Here is a 23,084-nt window from a genome sequence, read left to right on the forward strand (position 1 = left end):
CAACACGGATCCCTGAGGGACACCACTAGAGACTTGCGTGTGCTTGTAAGAGGAACAGAGAAAGTTAGCCTGCATATGTAGTCAGCAATTGGGAAGGCAAATGGCATGTTGGCCTAGTTTCTGAGGCTCACGGCCTTCTGAGAGAAACAAATTCTCCTAATTCCTGTCTTTAATGAGAGACCCCTTATTTTTAAACAGCGACCCCCAGTTCTAGTTTCTCCCCCAAAATGATTGGAGTACACAAATAAAGAAGTCTTGCTACAATTGTACAGGGTTTTGGCGAGACCACATCTGGAATACTGTGTGCAGTTTTTATCCTCACATTTGAGAGAGGACATATTTTGATTTTGTTTTTAAATAAAGTTTTTTCTACTTTTTTTTCTAGTTAAGGAGCAGTTTAGTGTGGCCAATCTGAGATCTCAGAGTGTAGTCCATCTGGACCAGGGATTTGTCAGCCCGCAGACCCAACAATTTGTGAGGTACCACTTCCCTGGTGATTGTAGTTTTCTTAAATTCCTCCCTCCCTTCCATTTCCTGGTTCACACTTATTTCTGAGCTGTAACTTGTATCTTCTAAAGTGAAGACCGATGCAAAATACGTGTTTAATTTATCCGCCATAGCCCAGCTTTCCATTATCCATTCCACAGATATACTTTCAATCAGACCAATGCTCACTTGGTGCAGTCTTTTCTTATTTAAATGTTTGTAGGAACTCTTACTATCCGTTTTTTTTATTTCTAGCTATATTCTCCCTCATATTCTAATATTTCCCGCCCTATTAATCTCTGTCATTCTTTGCTGTTGTTTATATTCTGTCCAATCCTCTGGCCTGCCGCCCACCTTTGTGCAAATATATAGGGCAGCATGGTGGGACAGTGGTTAGCACTGCTGCCTCACAGCGCCAGGGACCCGAGTTCAATTCCATCCTTGGGTGAAAGTGGAGTTTGCACATTCTTCCTGTGTCTGCATGGGTTTCCTCTGGGTGCTCTGGTTTCTTCCCCCAGTCTAAAGATGTGCAGGTTAGGTGGATTGGTCATACTAAGTTACCCTTTATAATCCATTAGGTGGGGATAGGGTGGGGGATTGGGCCTAGGTAGGATGCTCTTTTGGAGGATCAGTGCTGGCTTGATGGGCTGAATGGCCTTCTTCCACACTGTAGGGATTCTATGTTATATTCTTAGAGGCTGAGTCCGCTGGTCAGAGATTCGAAAACACAGGGTCGTGGTCTCAGGGTAAGGGGCTAATCATTTAGGATTGAGATGAGAAGTTAATTCACTCAAAGGGTCGTGAATCTTTGAAATTCTTGCCCCCAGAGGATTCTGGATGCTCCATCATTGAATACATTCGAGACTGGGATAGACAGATTTTTGGTCCCTATGAGAATGAAAGGATATGGAGAATGGACGAGGAACTGGAGTTGAAGCCAGGCATCAGCCATGATGGCATTGAATGGCGGAGTAGGTTTGATGGGCCTTGTGGTCTACTCTTGTTCCTATTTCGTATGTTCTTCTCTTTATCATAGGGCCAGATGTGAGGTTGGCTGAAGATGTTTGCTGATGATTGCACAATGTGGGGCAGCACGGTGGCACAGTGGTTAGCATTGCTGCCTACGGCGCTGAGGACCCGGGTTCGAATCCCGGCCCTGGGTCACTGTCTGTGTGGAGTTTACACATTCTCCCCGTGTCTGCGTGGGTTTCACCCCCACAATCCAAAGATGTGCAGGATAGGTAGATTGAACACTCTAAATTGCCCCTTAATTGGAAAAAATAATTGGGTACTCTAAATTTATTTTTAAAAAATTTAAAAAAAGAAAAAAATATTTTTTTTAAAAATGATTGCACAATGTTCAGTATTATTCACAACTCCTCAGATAATGAAGTTGAATGCCAACCGACTGCTTCTGTACCTGAGTACTGAATATTATACAATCGTCAGTGAATATCCTCACTCCTGACCTTATGATGGAGGGGTGGTCATTGAAGAAACAGCAGAAAATGCTTGGGCCTTGTGCACTGCCCTGAGGAACTCTTGCAGCAGCAACGTTCAGCGGCTGAGATAATTGGTTTCTAACAACCACAACCAATTTCCTTTGTGCTAGGTAAGACTCCAACCAGTGAAGAGTTTTCTCTCTGATTCCCACTGACTTCAATTTTGCTAGGATTCCTCAATGCCGCATTCAAAAGCTGCCTTGAAGTCAACTGCAGACACTCTCACCTTAATGTCCAGAATTCAGCTCTTCTGTCCACGTTTGGGTCAATTTGCTGTAACAAAGACAGGAGCAACTTCTCTCTGTGCTGCATGAGTGTTCACCCGCCCTGCAATTATAAACATGCAACATATATTGTACACAAGCAATATACCCATGGCTTTGCATCAATCTTAAAGGGTCAGAGACTGCGCAGGGTAACAAGCAGGAATGCACAGCAAAGAGAGGTTGGAGGCAAGATTTGTCTGGAGTACATTACTGGTGAGTAAGTGCCACTTGATACATTGCTTCCAGCCCTTTGCTGATGATTGAGATTATGCTGATAGGGCAGTAATTGGCCAATTGTATTTCCCTTCCTTTTTGTGTAAGATCGTGAGTAGGTTCTCCCTTTTGGGGCCTAAGTCCACACGCCCGGCAGAAACCCCGGAATCACTCCGGACTATTTCCTTGAAAGTCTGGGGTGATTTCCTGTATTCCAGGGGCCTAGCAGGGCCCCGGCGTGCATCCCGCAGCTCTGGCTGTCAGTGGGGCCCTGCTGTCCAGACCTCGTGGCCGCGCGTGCGCAGGGTGGCTGCAAGCAGGTCCGCGCATGCGCGCGGCGGCCCACTTCGGCGCAGGTGGTCACCCAATCGCAGGCCTGACCACCGCTGAGGCCCCCCCTGGAGTCAGATTACCCCCCCACCCCAACCAGGACCGCCACAGCGGCCGCGGGTCAGAGTACCAGATGTGAACCACGCCGACGGGAATTTGGCCAGTCGACCGCGGAGAATCGCCGTGGGGGCCTCTTGCAACGGCCCCAAACCGGCGCCGCGTCGACCGTGCACGGCGACTGGTGGGTCCGCGGAGAATCACGGAAGTGCTGTCGTGCCGGATTTCTGGCGTGAACGGCTATTCTCCGCCCCAGCAGCTGGCGCGATTCCGGCGTTGATGGTCGGAGATTCTCGCCCCCTGTTGCTGAGGCAAGAATGCAGGAGACCATGATCCCAAATGGGAAGCTCCACATTGATTAAGGGGAGCTTATCGCAGGCATTGAGCAGACACTGTGGCCTTTTCTGTAGCAAGAGAGAGAAACATGGAGAGTCAGTTCATTCAGATTGCCGTCACAAATCTTGTATGGACTGGTGAGGGAGTGACATTGAGGTATGTCTCCCTGTCTTCCTCAGTAGGAGGATCTCGAGGGCAAGTGAGCATTTGTATTTCAATATTAGTTTAAAAACAGCCACGGGGAGAAGTAGCCAGTGACTCAGCAGCATTGTTACTCTGTAAATTGTCTGCTTGGAGGGAAGTTTACTCAGACTTCTCTGCGATGGTTTTAAAGAATGCAAGGGTTAAAGGAGAAAATGTGTTGGGCAACGGAAGAGAGGTACATACCCCAATGATCACCTTTAACTCTGTGTAATGCAGGTCGACCCAAATTTGGAACAATACTGGATTCACGTGCTCTCAGATGCCTGCAGAATAGCCCTCCTGTGGAAATACGGTGGCATTTACCTGGACACGGACATCATATCCTTGAAGCCGTTGACTTTCACAAATTTCATCTGTGCCCAACAGGAAAACTTAGCCAATGGCGCAGCTCTGGGATTTAGCCAGTACCACAGTTTCATACAGGACTGCATGATAGACTATGTCAACAATTATCAAGGTGAGATCTGGGGTCACCAAGGTCCTTCGTTAATGAGCCGTGTATTGAGACACTGGTGTAACACAGATGATCTTGATGAACTTGTTGGTGTAAAGTGCAATGGCATTTCTTACTTGCCGCCAAATTATTTCTATCCAATTCGATACAACGACTGGGAAAAATACTTTGAGCATTGGACAATGGAGGACATCAGAGACACTTTCTCAAATACGTCTGGAGTACATATCTGGAATTTTCTAAGCTCTGGGAACCAGGATAAAATGAATGAAGGAAGTGACGTACTATTAGAGTACTTCTTCCGCAAATATTGTCCAAGAACATACAAGACTTTTTACACAAAGCAGTGATTCGATTCAACCTTCTGTTTTGCCAATTTGCATATGTTTATTGAAGAATTTATCTCACACCGTATTTTTGTTGTTTGAAAAATGTCACCAACTGTTGCCCTAATAGTCCAGTAATCTCACTGCCTGGCTTCCTACTGATCCACTCCAGCCTGAAAATTTCCAGATTGATTTCCCTCCTGCAGTGTTGCAATTGGCCAAAAGGCACCTGGGTAAAGCAGAGAGCAATAGCAGCCAATGTTCAAATTGTGGTTCACTGTCCATGCTTTTACTGGCCGATGTTTGGATGTATGTGCTGAATGAGGGCAACTTTCGACTGGGCTATGTTGTACCACCTTGGCTGAATTCTTTGCTCTAAGGCTCTAAGCTTGCAAAGAATCAGCACTGGAGCAAAGTACTGGCTTCTCTGACTGCTCACCATTGTGAGACTGTGCACTTAAGGAGAGAAAACACAAAAAGTGGACAAGGACAGAAATATACTACTTAATCTTTAATTTTATAACAGTTTGGACACAAAATGAACATCAGAAAGCTGGGTAAAAGCAAATTACTGCGGATGCTGGAATCTGAAATGCTTTGGCAAAGAGTCATCGGACTCGAAACATTAGCTTTTTCTCTCCCTACAGATGCTGCTAGACCTGCTGAGATTTTCCAGCATTTTCTCTTTCGTATCAGAAAGCTGGGAATGGCCAAATCAACCTACTTTTTCTCCTGAGGGAAAATTCCACAATATTTGTTTCGTTCCCCCTTAAAAGTGAATGATGAGACTCGCTAGCATTGCAGCTTGCTTTCTACAGATGACATTTCCAATCATCCAGGCAGATTCCAGTTATAAACGTTTAAGGAGTGGTAAAGGGGGGAATGGTTCCAAAAGGGGGATTTATGCATGGAGACAGAGAACATGGCTGAGCTACTAAACTCTGCATCTGTCCTTTGTAAGCAACCTCTCTTAAATCCTTGTCTCATCCTTGTTTCCCTTTTTAATTTCTGTTCTGCTGTCTGCTTCCATTCTGCAGACTTTGCTATAAAACTGTAGACTTTGGTTTTAAACTGAAACATCCCTGATCAAATGTGCTATTTGGACTGGCCCAGTCACTTCCTTCGGTCCAGTGTGCTATTTGGCATTGTCCAGTGATGTCATTTTGACTGACTTCGCTAGCAACCAATCAGCTGTTCTGGAATTCCGGGACTGTTTCAGTTCTCAACTTTGATTGGCAGAGCATTTCAGAAGCTTGGAGTGAGCAGGTCTGGGCACTCTATCAGCTAAGGCTTGTGAAAGTAACTTCTTATGATTGGTAGAGGCAGAATACTCCAAAATAGTAATCTTGGGCATTCGCCACACTACATGGGCGGTATTCTCCCCCCCTGTGGTAGTCGGTAGTATTACGGTACCCAGGTTGAGGCTGTAAGACCATTGGTGTGGGAGGTACCTGAGACAGCAAAATCATTGGTGAAGCCTGCCTGCTGGTTCCGCCCAGTAAGGCGGAGTATAAGAGTCTGTGTCTCCCCAGCTGCTACATTCTGTACCTGCGCTGCTGGGGGAAACATCTAGTCAAATAAAGCGTTCAATTGTACTCCAATCTCGCTTCGAGAATTATTGATTGTGCATCAATTTATTGGACTAGATTTTGAAGAATGGAGCTCTGCATCAAGCCGGAGTGTCTGCAACTTAGCCCCACACGGCAAACTCAGCGGCAACCTTCAAACACTGGCTGGCATGCTTCAACGGGTACCTCAGGACTGCCACGACTACACCCATGGAGGACCAGAAACTGCAAGTTCTCCGCTCGAGGGTGAGCCCAGAGATCTACACCTCATCGAGGATGCGGACGATTTTGAGGCCACGATGGTCCTGTTGAAAGGACACTACATTCGCCCAGTGAATCAGGTCTACCCCCGACATCTGCTAGCGACAAGGCGACAAATCCCAGGGGAATCGGTAGACGAATTCTACTGTGCACTTCTGGTACTAGGTAGGAATTGTGACTGTCCGCAAGTTTCAGCCAGCCACCACAGGGAACTTTTAATCCGGGACGCATTCGTTGCAGGTATGCTGTCCTCCCAAATCTGTCAGCGGCTGCTGGAGAAAGAGACACTAGGCCTCAAGGGGGCACGGGCCCTTGCTAGCTCCCTGGATGTGGCCTCCCGCAACGCCCGCGCAAACGTCCCCGACCGCGCGGCAGCCCCTTGGGCAGCGTGGAATCCGCCCGTGGCCGACCCCGATGCATCCGCCATCCCCCCACAAGCTTGTGCTACCAGGCAGCCCTGGGGGGCCCTGCTGTTATTTTTGCTGGCAAGCCAAGCACCCCCAGCAGCGCTGCCCGGCCCGCTCCTCCCTCTGCAAAGGGTGCGGCAAAAGGGCCATTCCGTGGTGGTATGCCAGGCCCGGGCAGTCACCGCCGTCCCCGGGGGCGAACTGGGGCCGCCACCACAACTCTCTCCACAGGCCACGTGCGGACAGCGAGCGCCGCCATCTTCGTTTTCCCAAGCCACGTGCGGGCCCTGGACTCCGCCATCTTGTCCCCAGGGACCACGTGCGACGTGTGGGCACCACCATCTTGCACACCCCCAGCCATGTGCCACCCGTGGGCGCCGCCATCTTGGCTGGAGTGTCAGGACCCCGATTCGGATGACGACACACCGCCCGAGGAAAATCTTCAACATTTACCATGACTTGCCTCAGTGACCCTGTCTCAGCCCCGAACTCTCTCGACCGTGACAACGACCGTGCTCATCAACGGACACAAAACATCCTGCCTGATCGGCTCCGGGGGCACAGAGAGCTTCATACACCCCAACACGGTAAGGCGCTGTTCTCTTTCCATACACCCAGTTAATCAATGAATCTCCCTGGCCTCCGGGTCTCACTCTGTAGAGATCAAGGGGTTCTGCGTAGTGAACCTCACGGTCCAGGGAAAGGGAATTTAAACATTTCAGCCTCTATTTCCTCCCTCACCTCTGCACTGCCAAGCTCCTAGGGTTAGATTTCCAATGCAACCTCCAGAGCTTAACCTTTAAATTTGGCGGCCCTATACTCCCCCCCTCACTGTCTGCAGCCTCGCGACCCTCAAGGTCGCGACCCTCAAGGATGGACCGAATGGTTGACCGGTACGGTTTGCGGGCCACGTTTCCGTACCTCGACAATGTCACCATTCCCTTTTTGCGAACCTCACCCCGGATTGCAAACCCGTCGCCACCAGGAGCAGACGGTACAGTGCCCAGGACCGGACCTTCATTAGGTCGGACGTCCAGCGGTTACTGAAAGAGATATCAAGGCTAGCAACAGCCCCTGGAGAGCTCAAGTAGTGGTTGTAAAGACCGGGGAGAAGCACACGATGGTCATCGATTATAGTCGGACCATCAACAGCTCGACATGTACCCTCTCCCCCGCATATCTGATTTGGTCAATCAAATTGCACAATACAAAGTCTTTTCCAAGGTGGACCTCAAATCCGCCTACCACCAGCTCCCCATCCGCCCGGACGACTGCAAGTACACTGCATTCGAAGCAGATGGGCAGCTCTACCACTTCCTGAGGGTTCCCTTCGGTGTCACAAATAGAGTCTTGGTCTTCCAACGGGAGATGGACCGAATGGTTGACCGGTACGGTTTGCAGGCCACATTTCCGCACCATCTGCGGCCACGACCAGCAGGACCATGACACCAACCTCCGAAAATTCGTCCATACCACAGAAATCCTTAATCTCACCTACAAAAAGGACAAATGCGTGTTCAGCAACGACTGTCTAGCCATCCTCGGCTATGTAGTGCATGATGGAGTTATAGGCCCAGATCCTGAACGCATGCGCCCCCTCATGGAGTTTCCCCTCCCCCACTGCTCCAGGGCCCTGAAACGCTGCCTGGGACTTTTTTCATATTACGCCCAGTGGGTCCCCAATTATGCGGACAAGGCCCGCCCATTAATCCAATCCACGGTTTTTCCCCTGTTGGCAGTGGCCCGCCAGGCCTTCAGTCGCATAAAAGCAGGCATTGCAAAGGCCACGATGCACGCAATCGACAAATCCCTTCCATTCCAAGTCGAGAGCGACGCGTCCGATGCAGCTGTGGCGGCCACCCTCAACCAAGCGGGCAGGCCCGTAGCCTTCTTCTCACGCACCCTCCATGCTTCAGAAATCCGTCATTCCTCCGTTGAAAAGGAGGCCCAGGCCATAGTAGAAGCTGTGCGGCACTGGAGGCATTACCTGGCCAGCAGGAGATTCACGCTCCACACTGACCAACGTCGGTTGCTTTCATGTTCGATAATGCACAGCGGGGCAAGATAAAGAACGATAAGATCTTACGGTGGAGGATCAAGTTCTCCATCTACAACAATAAGATCTTGTATCATCCTGGGAAGCTAAACGAGCCTCCTGATGCCCTATCCCGCGGCACATGTGCCAACGCACAAGTGGACCGACTCCGGGCCCTCCATGAGGACCTCTGCCACCTGGGGGTCACTCGATTCTTCCATTTTATCAAGACCCGCAACCTGCCCTCCATCGAGGAGGTCAGGACCACCACTAGGAACTGCCAAATCTGCGCGGAGTGCAAGCCGCACTTCTACAGGCCAGAGAAACTGCACCTGGTAAAGGCTTCCCGTCCCTTTGAATGCCTCAGCATGGACTTCAAAGGGCCCCTCCCATCCACCGACTGCAACACGTACTTCTTGAACGTGATTGACGAGTACTCCCGGTTCCCATTCGCCATCCCCTGCCCCGACATGACCGTAGCCACCATCATAAAAGCCCGCCACAGTATCTTTACACTGTTAGGTTTCCCCGCCTACGTACACAGCAATAGGGGTCCTCCTTCATGAGCGTCGAACTGCATCAATTCCTGCTCAGCAAGGGCATTGCCTCGAGCAGGACGACCAGTTATAACCCCCGGGGAAACGGGCAGGTAGAGAGGGAGAACGGAACGGTCTGGAAGACCGTCCCACTGGCCCTGCAGTCCAGAAATCTCCCAGTGTCCCGCTGGTAGGAGGTCCTCCCCGATGCACTCCGCTCCATCCAATCACTGCTGTGTACCACAACAAACGAAACACCTCATGAACGTCTCCTTGTCTTCCCCAGGAAGTCCTCCTCCGGGACCTCGCTCCCAACCTGGCTGGCAGCTCCTGGACCCATCCTGCTCCACAAACATGTGCGGGCGCATAAGTCGGACCCATTGGTCGAGAGAGTCCACCTCCTTCACGCTAACCCTCGGTAAGCCTACGTGGCATACCCCGATGGCCGACAGGATATGGTCTCCCTACGGGATCTGGTGCCCGCTGGATCCCCACTCCCACCCTCCCTCCCACGGGGCACCCTACGGCCGCCCCCTTCCCAGGTGGATCAGTTCTCCCACTGGTCCCATCTAGGGGTGATGAAGCTACCGAAGAAGCCAAAGCCACGCTCCCGGAGTCACAGATGCCCAAGCCGGCGCCTGCATCACTGCAGAAACTGCGACCTTCACAAAGGACGACCAGGGCCCCCGATCGACTAATTGCTTCATTTTGATATGTACATGTAAATAAATACTATAAATAGTTGTGACATGTAACAAGGCAAAACACTGTACCACCGACGGGTACCACTATAATCCCAACCTCTACCACTGTGTAACGCAAGATCACCACCCCCGCCGGACTCTTTTTTTTTAACAGGAGGTGAATGTGGTAGTCGGTATTAGGGGTATTACGGTACCCAGGTTGAGGCTGTAAGACCATTGGTGGGAGGTACCTGAGACAGTAAGATCATTGGTGAAGCCTGCCTGCTGGTTCCGCCCAGTAAGGCGGAGTATAAGAGTCTGTGTCTCCCCAGCTGCTGCATTCTGTACCTGCGCTGCTGGGGGAAACATCTAGTCCAATAAAGCCTTCAATTGAACACCAATCTCGCTTCGAGAGTTATTGATCGTGCATCACCCCCTACGCCAGGTGGGAGAATCGCCGGGGCACCGCGCAAATTGCACCACGCCATCCAGTCCCCCCCACACCCCCCCCCCAGAAAGCAGCGCCGCGCGAATCGCGCCGGGCCGCTCTGAGAATCGCCACAAACGGCGAGCAACGATTCTCCAGACCGGATGGGCCGAGCGGCCGCACCGACACGGCAGGTTCCCGCCGGCGCCGTCCATCCCTGGTCCATCCGGTCTGGGGGGGGCAGCCTGTGGGGGGGGGGGCCCGTTCACCGGGGGGGCCTCCAATGGGGTCTGGCCCGCGGTCGGGGCCCACCGATCGGTGGGCCGGCCTCTCCCCCTCCCCGGGCCTACGTCCTTCCGCGGTCGGCCCCAGAACACCGGCGCCATGTTGGTGAGGGTCCGGCGCGCGTAAGAAGTTTCCCGCGCATGCGCAGGATGGCACGGCCCAACTGCACATGCGCAGGAATGAGCTGCCCCAACTGTGCATGCGCGGGTTGGTGTGGCGCCCATTTGGCGCCGCGTAGGGACGCTGGAGTGGCGTGAACCATTCCAGCACCGTGTTGGCCCCCTGTGGGGGCCAGAATAGGTCATGCCCGGGACCTGTTCACGCCGTCGTGAAACGCGATGGCGTTCTCGATGGCGCGGGCGCTTAGTCGCGGGAGCGGAGGATACTGCCCCATGTATGTGAAGTTGGGGATGGGACTGGACAATGTCCCACATGGGGGCTGGACACAGCCCACCCTGTCGACAACGCATTTTGCAAAAGAAATCACAAGCCATGGACGGATATGTAACCTGTAACTAAAATGGAAAGGTCTCACCCTCCACATTCTGAGAGGCACTGAAGGCCGTGATAAGGGGATAAATAATAGCATACAGAGTTCTCACAGACAGGAAGGAAAGGGCTGCCAGGTAATGGCTGATAGACTTCATATTGGAAGTGGATCAACGGCAGTCCACAGCCCCGGTGCTGCTGGCAGAGAGGGAAAAACTACAAATGGAATTTGATATTCTCTCCACGGGGAAAGTGGTGAACCAGCTCCGCCAGACACAGGGGCCCTTTGATGTACATTGATACAAGACTAGCCGCCTACCAGCACACCAGCTGAGAAAGTCTGCAGCAACAAAGGGGGATAGCACAGGTAAAGGGTGGGAATGGCATGCTAGTCACATCGCCAAATAAAATCAACGAGGCCTTTTTTTATTTTTTTATATTTAGAGTACCCAATTCATTTTTTCCAATTTTAGGGGCAATGCTAACCACTGTGCCACCGTGCTGCCCAACGAGGCCTTTATGACCGTCTACCAGGAAGTATAGACCTCCGAGCCCCGAGAGGGGGACTTAAAAATGAAACAGTCTTTCGATGGGCTGGACAGACCATCAGTGGGGGAGGAAATGAAACAGGGACTGGAAGCACCGCTGGGACTGGGAGAAGTCATGGAGAGCATCAATTCCTTGCATTCGGGGAAGACTCCGGGACCGATTAGGTTCCCAGTGGGCTTCTATAAGGCGTTTGCGGCACCACTGGTCCCGCACCTGTGGGGGACGTTCAATAAGTCGCTGTTGAGAGGGGCTCTGCCATCCATCCTGGAAGAGGCCTCGATATTGCTGAGCCATAAAAAAGACAAGGACCCAATGGAATGCGGGTCCTACAGGTCCATCTCACTCCCGAACACTGACGCCAAAGTCCTAGCAAAGGCCCTGGCGAGGCGACTGGAGAGTTGTTTGCCAGAAGTAATCTTGGAAGATCATGGTTGGGCAGCACTGTGGCACAGTGGTTAGCACTGCTGCTTCATGGTGCCGAGGTCCCAGGTTCCATCCCGGCTCTGGGTCACTGTCTGTCTGGAGTTTGCACATTCTCCCCGTGTCGGTGTGGGTTTCAACCCGCACAACGTGCAGGGTAGGTGGATTGACCATGCAAAATTGACCCTTAATTGGATAAAAGGAATTGGGTACACTAAATTTAAAAAACAATGGAAGATCAGATGGGGTTCATCAAGGACAGACAGTTGCTGGCGACCATCAGATTCCTGCTGAACATGATTGTGACCCCATCCAGGGAGGAGACACCAAAAATGATCAAATCCCTGGATGCAGAGAAGGCTTTTGACAGAGTTGAATGGAGATACCTCATGGAGGTACTGGAAGGGTTTGAATTTGGGCCAGGGTTCATCTCATGGGTGAAACGTCTGTACCGTGCTCCCATGGCGAGCGTATGGACAAACGCCACCAGCTCTGAATATTTCTGGCTGCAGAGAGGCACAAGGCAGGGATGCCCATTGTCCCCTGCTGTTATTTTCCCTGGCAATCGAGCTACTAGCTATCACCCTCAGGTCGTTGACGAGGAGGAAAGGCATCCAAAGGGGAAACAGAGAGCACAGAGTCTCACTCTATGCGGGTGATCTGCTCCTCTGTGTCTCAAACCCCCGAGCCTGCAATCCACGCTGACTTGATATCTCTGCTCTCTAAAAAAAGACAAGGACCCAATGGAGTGCCATTGGGAAGTATAATGGAACTCCAAAGGGAGTTCCGAGCTTTCTCAGGTCACAAACTGAACCTGAGCAAGAGCAAAATCTTCCCCGCCGGGGAGAATCAGAGCTGGAAGTGCGGCCATTCAAACTGGCTGAAATCAAGTTCTGATACCTGGGGATCCAGATAGCCCACGGTTGGGCACGGCTCCAGAAGTGGAACCTGTCGAATCTATTGGAGGAGGGAAAGAGAGGCCTATGGAGGTAGGACTCGCTCCCACTTTCCCTGGCAGGAAAAGTGCAGGCAATAAAAATGAATGTGCTGATCTTCATCCTTCAGCCTTCTTCACCAAAGTAGATAAATTAATCATGGTGTTTGTGTGGGCGGGAAAAAACCCAGAATCTGTAAAAGCATTTTACAAAGAAGGAGGACGAATAAAGGAATATAGGAATTAGGAGCAGAATAAGCAATTCAGCCCTTTGAACCTGCTCTGCCATTCAGTCTGATCATGGTTGATCTCTTCCTGATCGCAAATCCACCTCCAAACTTATTCCCCATATCTCTTTATCCCATTTTTGTACCAGAAATATATCTATCACCCTTTTGAAACCATTTAATGACTCAGATTCCACCGCACTATAGGACAGCGAGTTCCACAAATTCACCATCTACTGAGAGAAGTAGTTCCTCCTCATCTCAGTTCGAAATCTATCACCTCTCAACCTATATCTATGGCCTCTCATTCTAGATTGCCCCACAAAGGGGAATATTTGGTCTACATTTACTTTATCAATCCCTTTCAGTATTTTATACACCTCGATCAGATCCCTTCTCATCCTTCTAAACTCCAGCGAGTACAAGCCCAATTCAAACTCTCCTCCTATGTCAACCCTTTCACCCCCAAAATCAATCTGGTGAACCTCCTCTGAACTGTCCCCAATGCCACCATATTCTTCCTCAAATAAGGAGACCAAAACTATACACAAAATTCCAGATGTGGTTTCACCAACACCCCGTACAATTGCAACAAAACTTCTCTACTTTTATACTCCAGTCCTTTTGCAATAAACACTTACATTCCATTTTCCTTTTTAATTACATGTTATACCTGCATACTGACTTTCTGCAATTCATGAACAAAGACACCCAGATCCCTCTGCCCAGACACATTTTGAATCTGTTTTCCATTTAGATAACAATTTGCCTTTCTATTTTTTCTGTCAAAATGGATAACCTCACACTTATCTACATTAAACTCCATCTGCCAAATTGTGGCCCAATCCTCTTGCCTAACTATATCCATCTGTAAAATATTTATCTCCTCTTCACTGCCTGCTTTCCCACCTATTTTAGTATCATCTGCAAATTTTGCTATGTTACATTCTGTCCCTGCTTGCAGATCATTTATATAGATTGTAAACAGTTGAGGTCTGAGAACTGACCCCTGCGGCACCCCGCCAGTTACAGTTCCCCAGCCAGAGAAGGGCCTATTTATCCCAACCCTCTGCTTTCTGTCATCAGCCAACCCTCAATCCAATCTAGTACTCAACCCCAATCCCCTGCGATCTCACCTTCTGGATCATTGTTGTATGCGGCACCTTGTCAAATGCCTTCTGGAAGTCTAGATATACTACATCCACAGGTTCCCCGTTATCCACCTTGCTGGTTATGTCCTCAAAGCGCTCAAGCAAGTTTGTCAAGCATGACTTACCCTTCATAAAACCATATTGATGATGGTGGATTGAGCTTTGTTTAGTCATCTCCTCCTTAATGATTTATTCCAGCAGCTTCTCCACCACAGAGGTCAATCTAACCAGTCTATAGTTTCCTATTTTTTACCACTCTCCCAATGCATCCACTATCTCTGCAACCACCTCCCTTAATGCCCAAGGGTGCAGGTCTCAGGTCGCCTGGACTTATCTGCCTTTAATCCCATCAGTTTATTCAAAACAGTCTCCCTAGTGATAGTTATTGCACCAGATTCTTCTGCATTAACTGTAGTTTTTTGAAATGTTTTATTATCTTCTGCTGTGAAGACAGAGGCAAAATATTGGTCATCTCTGTGTTTCCCATTATTCCCTCACCAGTATCTTCCTCTAAAGGGCCAACATTTACTTTAGCTATTCGCTTCCTCTTTATATACTTATGGAAGCTTTTGGTATCAGAGTTTATGTTTTTTGCTAGTTTCCTTTCGTAGTTCATCTTATCTCTTTTGATTTGATTTTTGGTAGCCTTTTACTGAACCTTAAAGTTCTCCCAGTCCTCCAGCTTACCAATAGCTATTGCAATATGGCATTGCCTTTATGATTTCCTTGACTTCCTTGTTTTTTTTTTTTTTTTTTTAAATAATTTTTATTGAAAGAGTTTTTCCATACAGACATTTACCCCTACTAATTTTAAATTCTTACAACACAATCCCTCTAGACAAATGTCCCTCCCTCGCCCGCCCTCTCGCGCGCACCAGTCCTCCCCCCCCCCCCCCCCCCCCCCCCAGGCACCCTTAACAAACAAGGCAGCCTACAGTTTCAGACATGAGCAGCGAGCAGACTTGCCCGCGTTACAGTCGTGCATGTCCCCCCACGACCCTTGCTGCCCCCCCCCCCCCCGGGTTGCTGCTGCCACGACCCCGAACGTCTATCTCTGATCTAAAAAGTCAAGGAAAGGTTGCCACCGCCTGGCGAATCCCTGTACCGACCCTCTCAGGGCAAATTTGATCCTTTCTAGCTGAATATAGCTAGCCATATCGTTAATCCAAGTTTCGACGCTTGGAGGCCTCGCGTCCTTCCATTGAATTAATATCCTTCGTCGAGCCACTAGGGACGCAAAGGCCAGTATTCCGGCCTCCCTAGCCTCCTGTACCCCCGGTTCTACCCCGACCCCAAAGATCGCAAGCCCCCATCCTGGTTTGACCCTGGACCCCACCACCTTCGACACCGTCCTTGCCACCCCCTTCCAGAACCCTTCCAGCACCGGACATGCCCAGAACATATGCACATGGTTCGCTGGGCTTCCCAGACATCTGACACACCTGTCCTCACCCCCAAAGAACCGGCTCATCCTTGTCCCCGTCATGTGAGCTCTATGCAGCACCTTAAATTGAATGAGGCTCAGTCTCGCACACGAGGAGGAAGAGTTGACCTTCTCCAGTGCATCCGCCCACGTCCCGTCTTCTATCTGCTCTCCCAGCTCCCCTTCCCACTTGGCTTTCAGCTCCTCCCCTGATGCTGCTTCCGCCTCCTGCATTATCTTGTAGATGTCTGATATCTTCCCCCCTCCGACCCAGACCCCCGAGAGCACCCTATCACTCGCCCCCTTACTGGGGAGCAGGGGAAACCCCTCCACCTGCCGCCTAGCAAATGCCTTCACTTGTAAATATCTGAACATGTTTCCCGGGGGGAGCTCAAACTTCTCCTCCAGCCCTCCCAGGCTCGCAAACCTCCCCTCTATAAACAGGTCCTTCAGCTGCCGTATGCCCACCCTGTACCAGCTCTGAAATCCCCCGTCGATGTTCCCCGGGATGAATCTATGGTTCCCTCTTATTGGCGCCGCCAACAGACCTCCCATTTCCCCCCTATGTCGCCTCCACTGCCCCCATATCTTGAGGGTGGCCGCCACCACCGGGCTCGTGGTGTACCTCGTGGGGGGGAGCGGCCATGGTGCCGTTACTAGGGCCCCCAGGCTTGTGTTGCCACAGGACGCCCTCTCCATTCGTTTCCAAGCTGCCCCCTCCCCTTCCATCATCCACTTGCGCACCATTGACACATTTGCCGCCCAGTAGTACCCCGAGAGATTGGGCAGTGCCAGCCCTCCACTGTCCCTACTCCGCTCCAAAAAGACCCTCCTGACCCTTGGGGTGCCATGCGCCCACACGTAGCTCATGATGCTACTCGTCACCTTTTTGAAGAAGGCCCTAGGGAGGAAGATGGGCAAGCACTGAAATAAAAACAAGAACCTTGGGAGGACCGTCATTTTGATTGACTGCACCCTCCCCGCCAGCGACAACGGTACCATGTCCCACCTCTTAAATTCCTCCTCCATCTGTTCCACCAGCCTGGAAAAGTTCAACTTGTGGAGGGTCCCCCAGTTCCTTGCCACCTGCACCCCTAAGTACCTAAAGCTCTTTCCTGCTCGCTTGAAGGGGAGTCTCCCAATACCCTCTCCCTGGTCCCCCGGGTGTATCACAAAAACCTCGCTTTTGCCCAAATTTAGTTTGTACCCCGAAAAGTCCCCAAACTCTGCTAATAGTTCCATTATCTCCGGCATTCCCCCTTCTGGGTCTGCCACGTACAGCAGTAGATCATCCGCATACAGCGATACTCGATGTTCCTCCCCTCCCCTAGTCAGTCCTCTCCACCCCCCTGAACCCCTCAGTGCCATCGCCAACGGTTCAATCGCCAGTGCGAAAAGTAGGGGGGATAGGGGACATCCCTGCCTGGTCCCTCGGTGGAGCCCGAAATACTCCGACCTCCTCCCGTTTGTCACTACACTCGCCGTCGGGGCCGAGTAGAGCAACTTCACCCACTTAATAAACCCTTCCCCAAACCCAAACCGTTCCAACGTCTCCCACAGGTACTCCCACTCCACCCTATCGAATGCCTTCTCCGCGTCCAGCGCTACCACTATCTCAGCCTCCCCCTCCACTGCCGGCATCATAATTACATTCAGCAATCTCCGCACGTTCGTGTTGAGCTGCCGCCCCTTCACGAACCCCGTCTGGTCCTCATGGATTACCCCTGGCACACAATCCTCTATTCTAGCTGCCAGGATCTTTGCCAGCAACTTGGCATCCACGTTCAGAAGCGAGATAGGCCTGTAGGACCCGCACTGCACGGGGTCTTTATCCCGCTTCAATATCAGGGAGATCAGAGCCTGCGACATTGTCGGGGGCAGAACCCCCCCCTCTCGCGCCTCATTAAAGGCTCGTACCAGTACCGGTCCCACCAAGTCCACATTTTTCTTATAGAATTCCACCGGGAACCCATCTGGCCCCGGCGCCTTCCCCGCTTGCATCTGACCTATTCCCTTGACTAGCTCCTCTAGCCCTATTGGCGCCCCCAGCCCTTCTACCAGCCCCTCCTGGACCCTTGGGAACCTCAATTTGTTTAGGAAGTCCTCCATTCCCCCTCTCCTCGTCGGCGGCTCAGACCGATACAACTCCTTGTAAAAATCCCTGAAGACCCCGTTCACTTCTTGCCCCTTCTGCACTACCTTCCCGCCCCTCTCCTTCACTCCCCCAATCTCCCTAGCCGCATCTCGTTTGCGAAGCTGGTGTGCCAGCATCCTGCTCGCCTTTTCCCCATACTCATAGACCGCGCCCTGTGCCCTTCTCCACTGCGTCTCTGCCTTCCTGGTGGTCAGCAGGTCGAACTTGACCTGCAGGCTGCGCCGTTCTCCCAGCAGCCCCTCCTCTGGTGCCTCCGCATATCTCCTATCCACTTCCAATAGCTCCCCCACCAGCCTCTCCCTCTCCTGCCTCTCCTTTCTTTCTCTGTGCGCCCTTATGGAGATCAGCTCTCCCCTGATCACTGCCTTCAGGGCCTCCCAGACCATCCCCACCTGCACCTCACCCGTGTCATTCAAGTCCAGATAGCTCTCAATGCTCTTCCGGACCCTTTTACACACCTCGTCGTCCGCTAACAGCCCCACATCCAGCCGCCACAGCGGGCGCTGGTCCCGCGCCTCCCCCATTTCCACATCCACCCAATGCGGTGCATGATCAGAGATCGCAATGGCCGAGTACTCAGCTTCCCGTACCCTCGGGATCAGCCCCCTGCTCAACACGAAGAAATCGATTCTGGAGTACACTCTATGGACGTGGGAGAAAAAGGAATACTCCCTCGCCCTCGGCCTACCAAACCTCCATGGGTCTACTCCTCCCATCTGCTCCATGTACCCCCTCAGCACTTCTGCCGCTGCCGGCCTCCTATTGGTCCTTGAGCTCGATCTGTCTAGCCCGGGGTCCAGCACTGTGTTAAAGTCCCCCCCCATGATCAAGCCCCCTGCCTCCAGTCCCGGAATGAGGCCCAATAGGCGCCTCATAAAACCCGCGTCATCCCAGTTCGGGGCATATACGTTGACCATCACCACTTTCTCCCCCTGCAGCTTACCCTTCACCATCACATACCTACCCTCCTTATCCGCCACCACCTCCTCCGCCACGAACGACACCCTCTTTCCCACCAGAATCGCCACCCCCCGGTTCTTTGCGTCCAATCCAGAGTGGAACACCTGTCCCACCCACCCCCTTCTCAGGCGAACCTGGTCCACTACCTTCAAATGGGTCTCCTGTAACATTGCTACATCAGCCTTCAGTCCCTTCAGGTGTGAGAATACCCTTGATCTCTTGACCGGCCCATTCAACCCCCTCACGTTCCAAGTGATCAGCCGGGTCGCGGGACGACCCGCCCCCTTCCCCTGCCGATTAGCCATGTCCTGTTCCCTGCTCGCCCCGGGTCGACCCTCCCCTTCTAACCCGCTCCCCATGGCGATGTCCCCCTCCCCCCACCTCTCCAGTCCTCCACTTCCCGTTTCTGGTCTTTTCAGCAGCAACCCGGTGTCCCTCCCTAACCCCCCTCCCCCCCCCCCCCCCCCCCCCCAGGCTAGGACCCCTCCTAGCCGCGATGTACCCTCCATCGTACTCCCGTAAGTCAGCTGGTTCACGCTGACCCGGCTGCTCCTGCCACACTCCGACTCCCCCCGGCTCGGGGGGGGGGCCTCCCCCCCCTTGCCACTCCTCCCTGGCCCCGCTCCAGCGCGGGAAAGGTCGCCATTGCTAGCCACGCCCCGCACTCCTCCCCTCCCCCCTCCTCTGCCCCGCGCGCGGGAAAACAGAGGAAAGCCCGCGCTTTCGCCCTGCCACACCCCACCCCGCCATCTTCAGTTCCACCCCCGTCCCCGTCCATGCCTGTAAAAGAACCCCCCCTAGGGGCCCATATCCCCGATCTGCTCTCCCCCCCGTCCCACCTCCCCAACTTAACATTATAAATAACAGATAAATAACAAATAACAATGTACTTAACAGTCGCCCTCTACCAAACAGCATAAATAACCATAAATAACCATGAATAACCACAATAACAATAACTAAGGGAAGTTGGCAAAGGGGGAAAAAACATCAGAAGAAAAACCACAGCAAGAGTTCAAAATCCAAACAAAGAATTCAGCTGAGAGTACCCGAGCGGCTACGACCGCCAAGTATCCCCTGGGTCTAATTCGAGTCCAGTTTCTCTTCCTGTACAAAGGCCCACGCCTCCTCTGGGGACTCAAAATAGTGGTGTTGGTTCCTGTAGGTGACCCACAAGCGCGCTGGCTGCAGCATTCCGAACCTGATCCGTTTTGCATGTAGCACCGCCTTCGTCCGGTTGTACCGGGCCCGCCGCTTTGCCACCTCCGCACTCCAGTCCTGGTAGACCCTCACCGTCGAATTCTCCCACTTGCTGCTCCTTTCCCTCTTGGCCCACTCCAGCACTCTCTCACGGTCGCTGAGTCGCTGGAACCGCACCAGCACCGCCCTCGGGGGCTCATTTGCTCTTGGCCTCCTAGCCATGACCCTGTAGGCCTCTTCCAGCTCCAGGGGCGAAGGGACGGCCCCTGCCCCCATCAGGGAGCTCAGCATTTCTGCTACATATCCCGGGAGGTCTGACCCCTCCAGGCCTTCTGCCAGGCCCAAGATCCTCAGGTTCTTCCGCCTCATTCGGGTATCCAGCTCCTCAAAACGGCTCTGCCATTTCAGGTGGAGTGCCTCGTGCACCTCTACCTTTCCCACGAGGACCGTGGCCTCCTCCTCCCTCACAGTCATCTCCTGTTGCAGCTCCCGAATCGACGCCTCTTGGGTCGCCTGGGCTCCCATCAGCCTGGTGGTCGTCGCATTCATTGACTCCAAGAGCTCCACTTTCAGCTCCGTAAAGAAGCGCAGGAGAGCGGCCTGCTGCTCCTCCGCCCATTTCCTCCATTCCTCGGGTGCGCCACCGGCCGCCATTTTGGTCTTCTTCCCCCGCTTTTTTTTGGGAGCTGCTGTTGCTTTCTTTACCACCCCACTCCGGGTACCGACCATAAAGTTGGTCTGGTTCTCTTCAGGGAGCCTTCCCCCACCGGGATTTGTCCTTACAGCGCCGTTGGGGCCCTCCAATCGGCCCGAAAACACCTTTGTAGCAGGAGCAGCCAAACGTGCGACTTAGCTGGTCATAGCCGCAACCGGAAGCCAAAACGACTTCCTTGTTTAACCATGGAATGTTTTTCTCCCTTTAACAATTCCTTGTCCTCTCAGGAATGTACTTTAATTATAGAACATTACAGCGCAGTACAGGCCCTTCGGCCCACGATGTTGCACCGTCCTGTGAAACCCTTCTAAAGCCCATCTACACTATTCCCCTATCGTCCATATGCCTATCCAATGACCATTTGAATGCGTTTAGTGTTGGCGAGTCCACTACTGTTGCAGGCAGGCCATTCCACGCCCTTACTACTCTCGGAGTAAAGAACCTGTGAAGTATTTAATGTCTCCCTGAACACCCGCCATTGTTCCTCAACTGGCCCACCCTCAATTACCTGTGCCCAGTCTGCTTGGGCCAACTCTTTCCTCAAACCTGTATAATTACCTCTGTATTGGCTGAAACTCTGGTATGGCTCTCTGTCTTCTCTCGCTCAATCTGAATTTGAAATTTTAGCATGCTGTGATCACTCCTTCCAAGAGGATCCTTAACAGCAAGATCATTTATCAACCCTTCTTCGGTACATAATACTAAATCTAAAATAGCCTGCTCTCTGGTTGGCTCCATAGTGTATTGCTCTAAGAACCAATCCCTCTTAACTCTGTGAAATATTCCCCTTGTCTATCCTTGCCAATTTGATTAATCCAGTCAATATGCATATTTAAAATCAGCCATGATTACCGTTGTGCCCTTCTCACAAGCCCTCCTTATTTCTTAGTTCTTATGCCCCAGTTTGGAAGTATTGCTCAGGGGCCTGTAAATTACTCCTACCAAGGAGTTTTTCCCCTTGTTTTTTTATTTCCACCCAGATCGATCCAACATTTTGGCCTTTAATGCCAACATCATTTCTTAATACAGCCTTAGAACATAGAACATAGAACAGTACAGCACAGACAGGCCCTTCGGCCCTCAATGTTGTGCCGAGCCATGATCACCCTACTCAAACCCACGTATCCACCCTATACCCGTAACCCAACAACCCCCCCTTAACCTTACTTTTATTAGGACACTACGGGCAATTTAGCTTGGCCAGTCCACCTAACCCGCACATCTTTGGACTGTGGGAGGAAACCGGAGCACCCGGAGGAAACCCACGCACACAGGGGGAGGACGTGCAGACTCCACACAGACAGTGACCCAGCCGGGAATCGAACCTGGGACCCTGGAGCTGTGAAGCATTTATGCTAACCATTGATGTCATTGTTAACCAATAAAGCAACTCCATCTTCTGTACCATCCTGTCTACCCTTTTGGATAGATCAGCGGTGCCCACAAAGGCTGCGGACTGGCTGTCCGACTTAACGGAAACTTTGAAATTGGAGAAAATAGAATTTGCCATCAGAGGATAGGAAGAAGACTTCCACAATACATGGAGGCAATTCAGCAGCCTCTTTGATGACCTGTTTGTGACCAGCAACCAAGGAAGGGAATAAACCAGGGGTTGGGAAAGAGGCAACACTTAGAATATAGGGGAAACAAAGACAGTGGTTAAACGAGGCCATGAGAAGGGGAAACCCCATTTATGCTGCCATGGCGACTAATGTGTTTCAGCTCTGTTGCCTCGATCACACCCCTAATATGTTTTAATACAATGAGGTAGCGTGTGTCTAGTTTACAGGATGGTTGCTGTAACCGGCCATTTGGATTCTACAGTTAATATGCCTCATGTTGCTGTATATGTTTCCTGTGTTTTCTCATCTTTTCTCTTTGTTGTACAAATGAAAATCAATAAAAACATTTTTTTAAAGAGTTCTGCGGGAACTGTTATGGGTGTTAATAGGATGAAATTGTTTGGGATTTTTTTGTACACTGTATATAATTTGCTGTTATTCTGAGGCTGCATATATTTTATGGGGGGGGGGGGTGGAGGGTTAGTGTGGGTAGGGGGTAATGGTTCAAGTAATAGCAATGGAAATACATTGCCCTTAGTAGGAATTTGAGAATTGCATGGGTGTTGGATTTTGTTATGTTATAGATGTAATGGGGACAGGCTAGCGGCCTTCTTTTTGTTTTGTTCCTTAATATTTACCCTGGAGCGGAGCTACCTCGTTTGCAACAAGGTTTTAGCTAGCAAACGGGAGTGTGGTGGGGGGAGGGGCTGCGGCCTGTTGGACGTGTTTAGACGTGGTTGAATGAGCCTAGCTTGTTTGTTTGGTGAGGGGGGGATGAGGTTGGTGAGGAGGAACAATGGGGGGGGGGGGGTTGGGTAGTTCTCTGACGGTGACTAGGGGTGTTTCTTTGTCTCACCTTTTGGGTGGGGTTGGCAACCATTTTGGGCCTAGGTATTTGGTGTGGATACATAGTGTGTGAATGG

The 23,084-nt window shown here is 51.5% G+C and overlaps 1 protein-coding gene across 1 annotated transcript in view; it reads left to right on the top strand.

Annotated features, from left to right (window-relative positions):
- LOC119976797 (lactosylceramide 4-alpha-galactosyltransferase-like) overlaps positions 1-5,691 on the top strand; it is a 35,539-nt gene extending 29,848 nt beyond the window's left edge. Inside the window, exon 3 of the mRNA XM_038817591.1 lies at positions 3,611-5,691. Within this exon, the coding sequence (XP_038673519.1) occupies positions 3,611-4,198 (588 nt within the window). The 3' untranslated portion in view covers positions 4,199-5,691. The remainder of the gene's footprint in view (positions 1-3,610) is intronic.
- The last annotated feature ends 17,393 nt before the right edge of the window (positions 5,692-23,084 follow it).

This window comes from Scyliorhinus canicula, chromosome 13 (assembly GCF_902713615.1).
Source record: "Scyliorhinus canicula chromosome 13, sScyCan1.1, whole genome shotgun sequence".
In the NCBI taxonomy this organism is placed as follows: domain Eukaryota; kingdom Metazoa; phylum Chordata; class Chondrichthyes; order Carcharhiniformes; family Scyliorhinidae; genus Scyliorhinus; species Scyliorhinus canicula.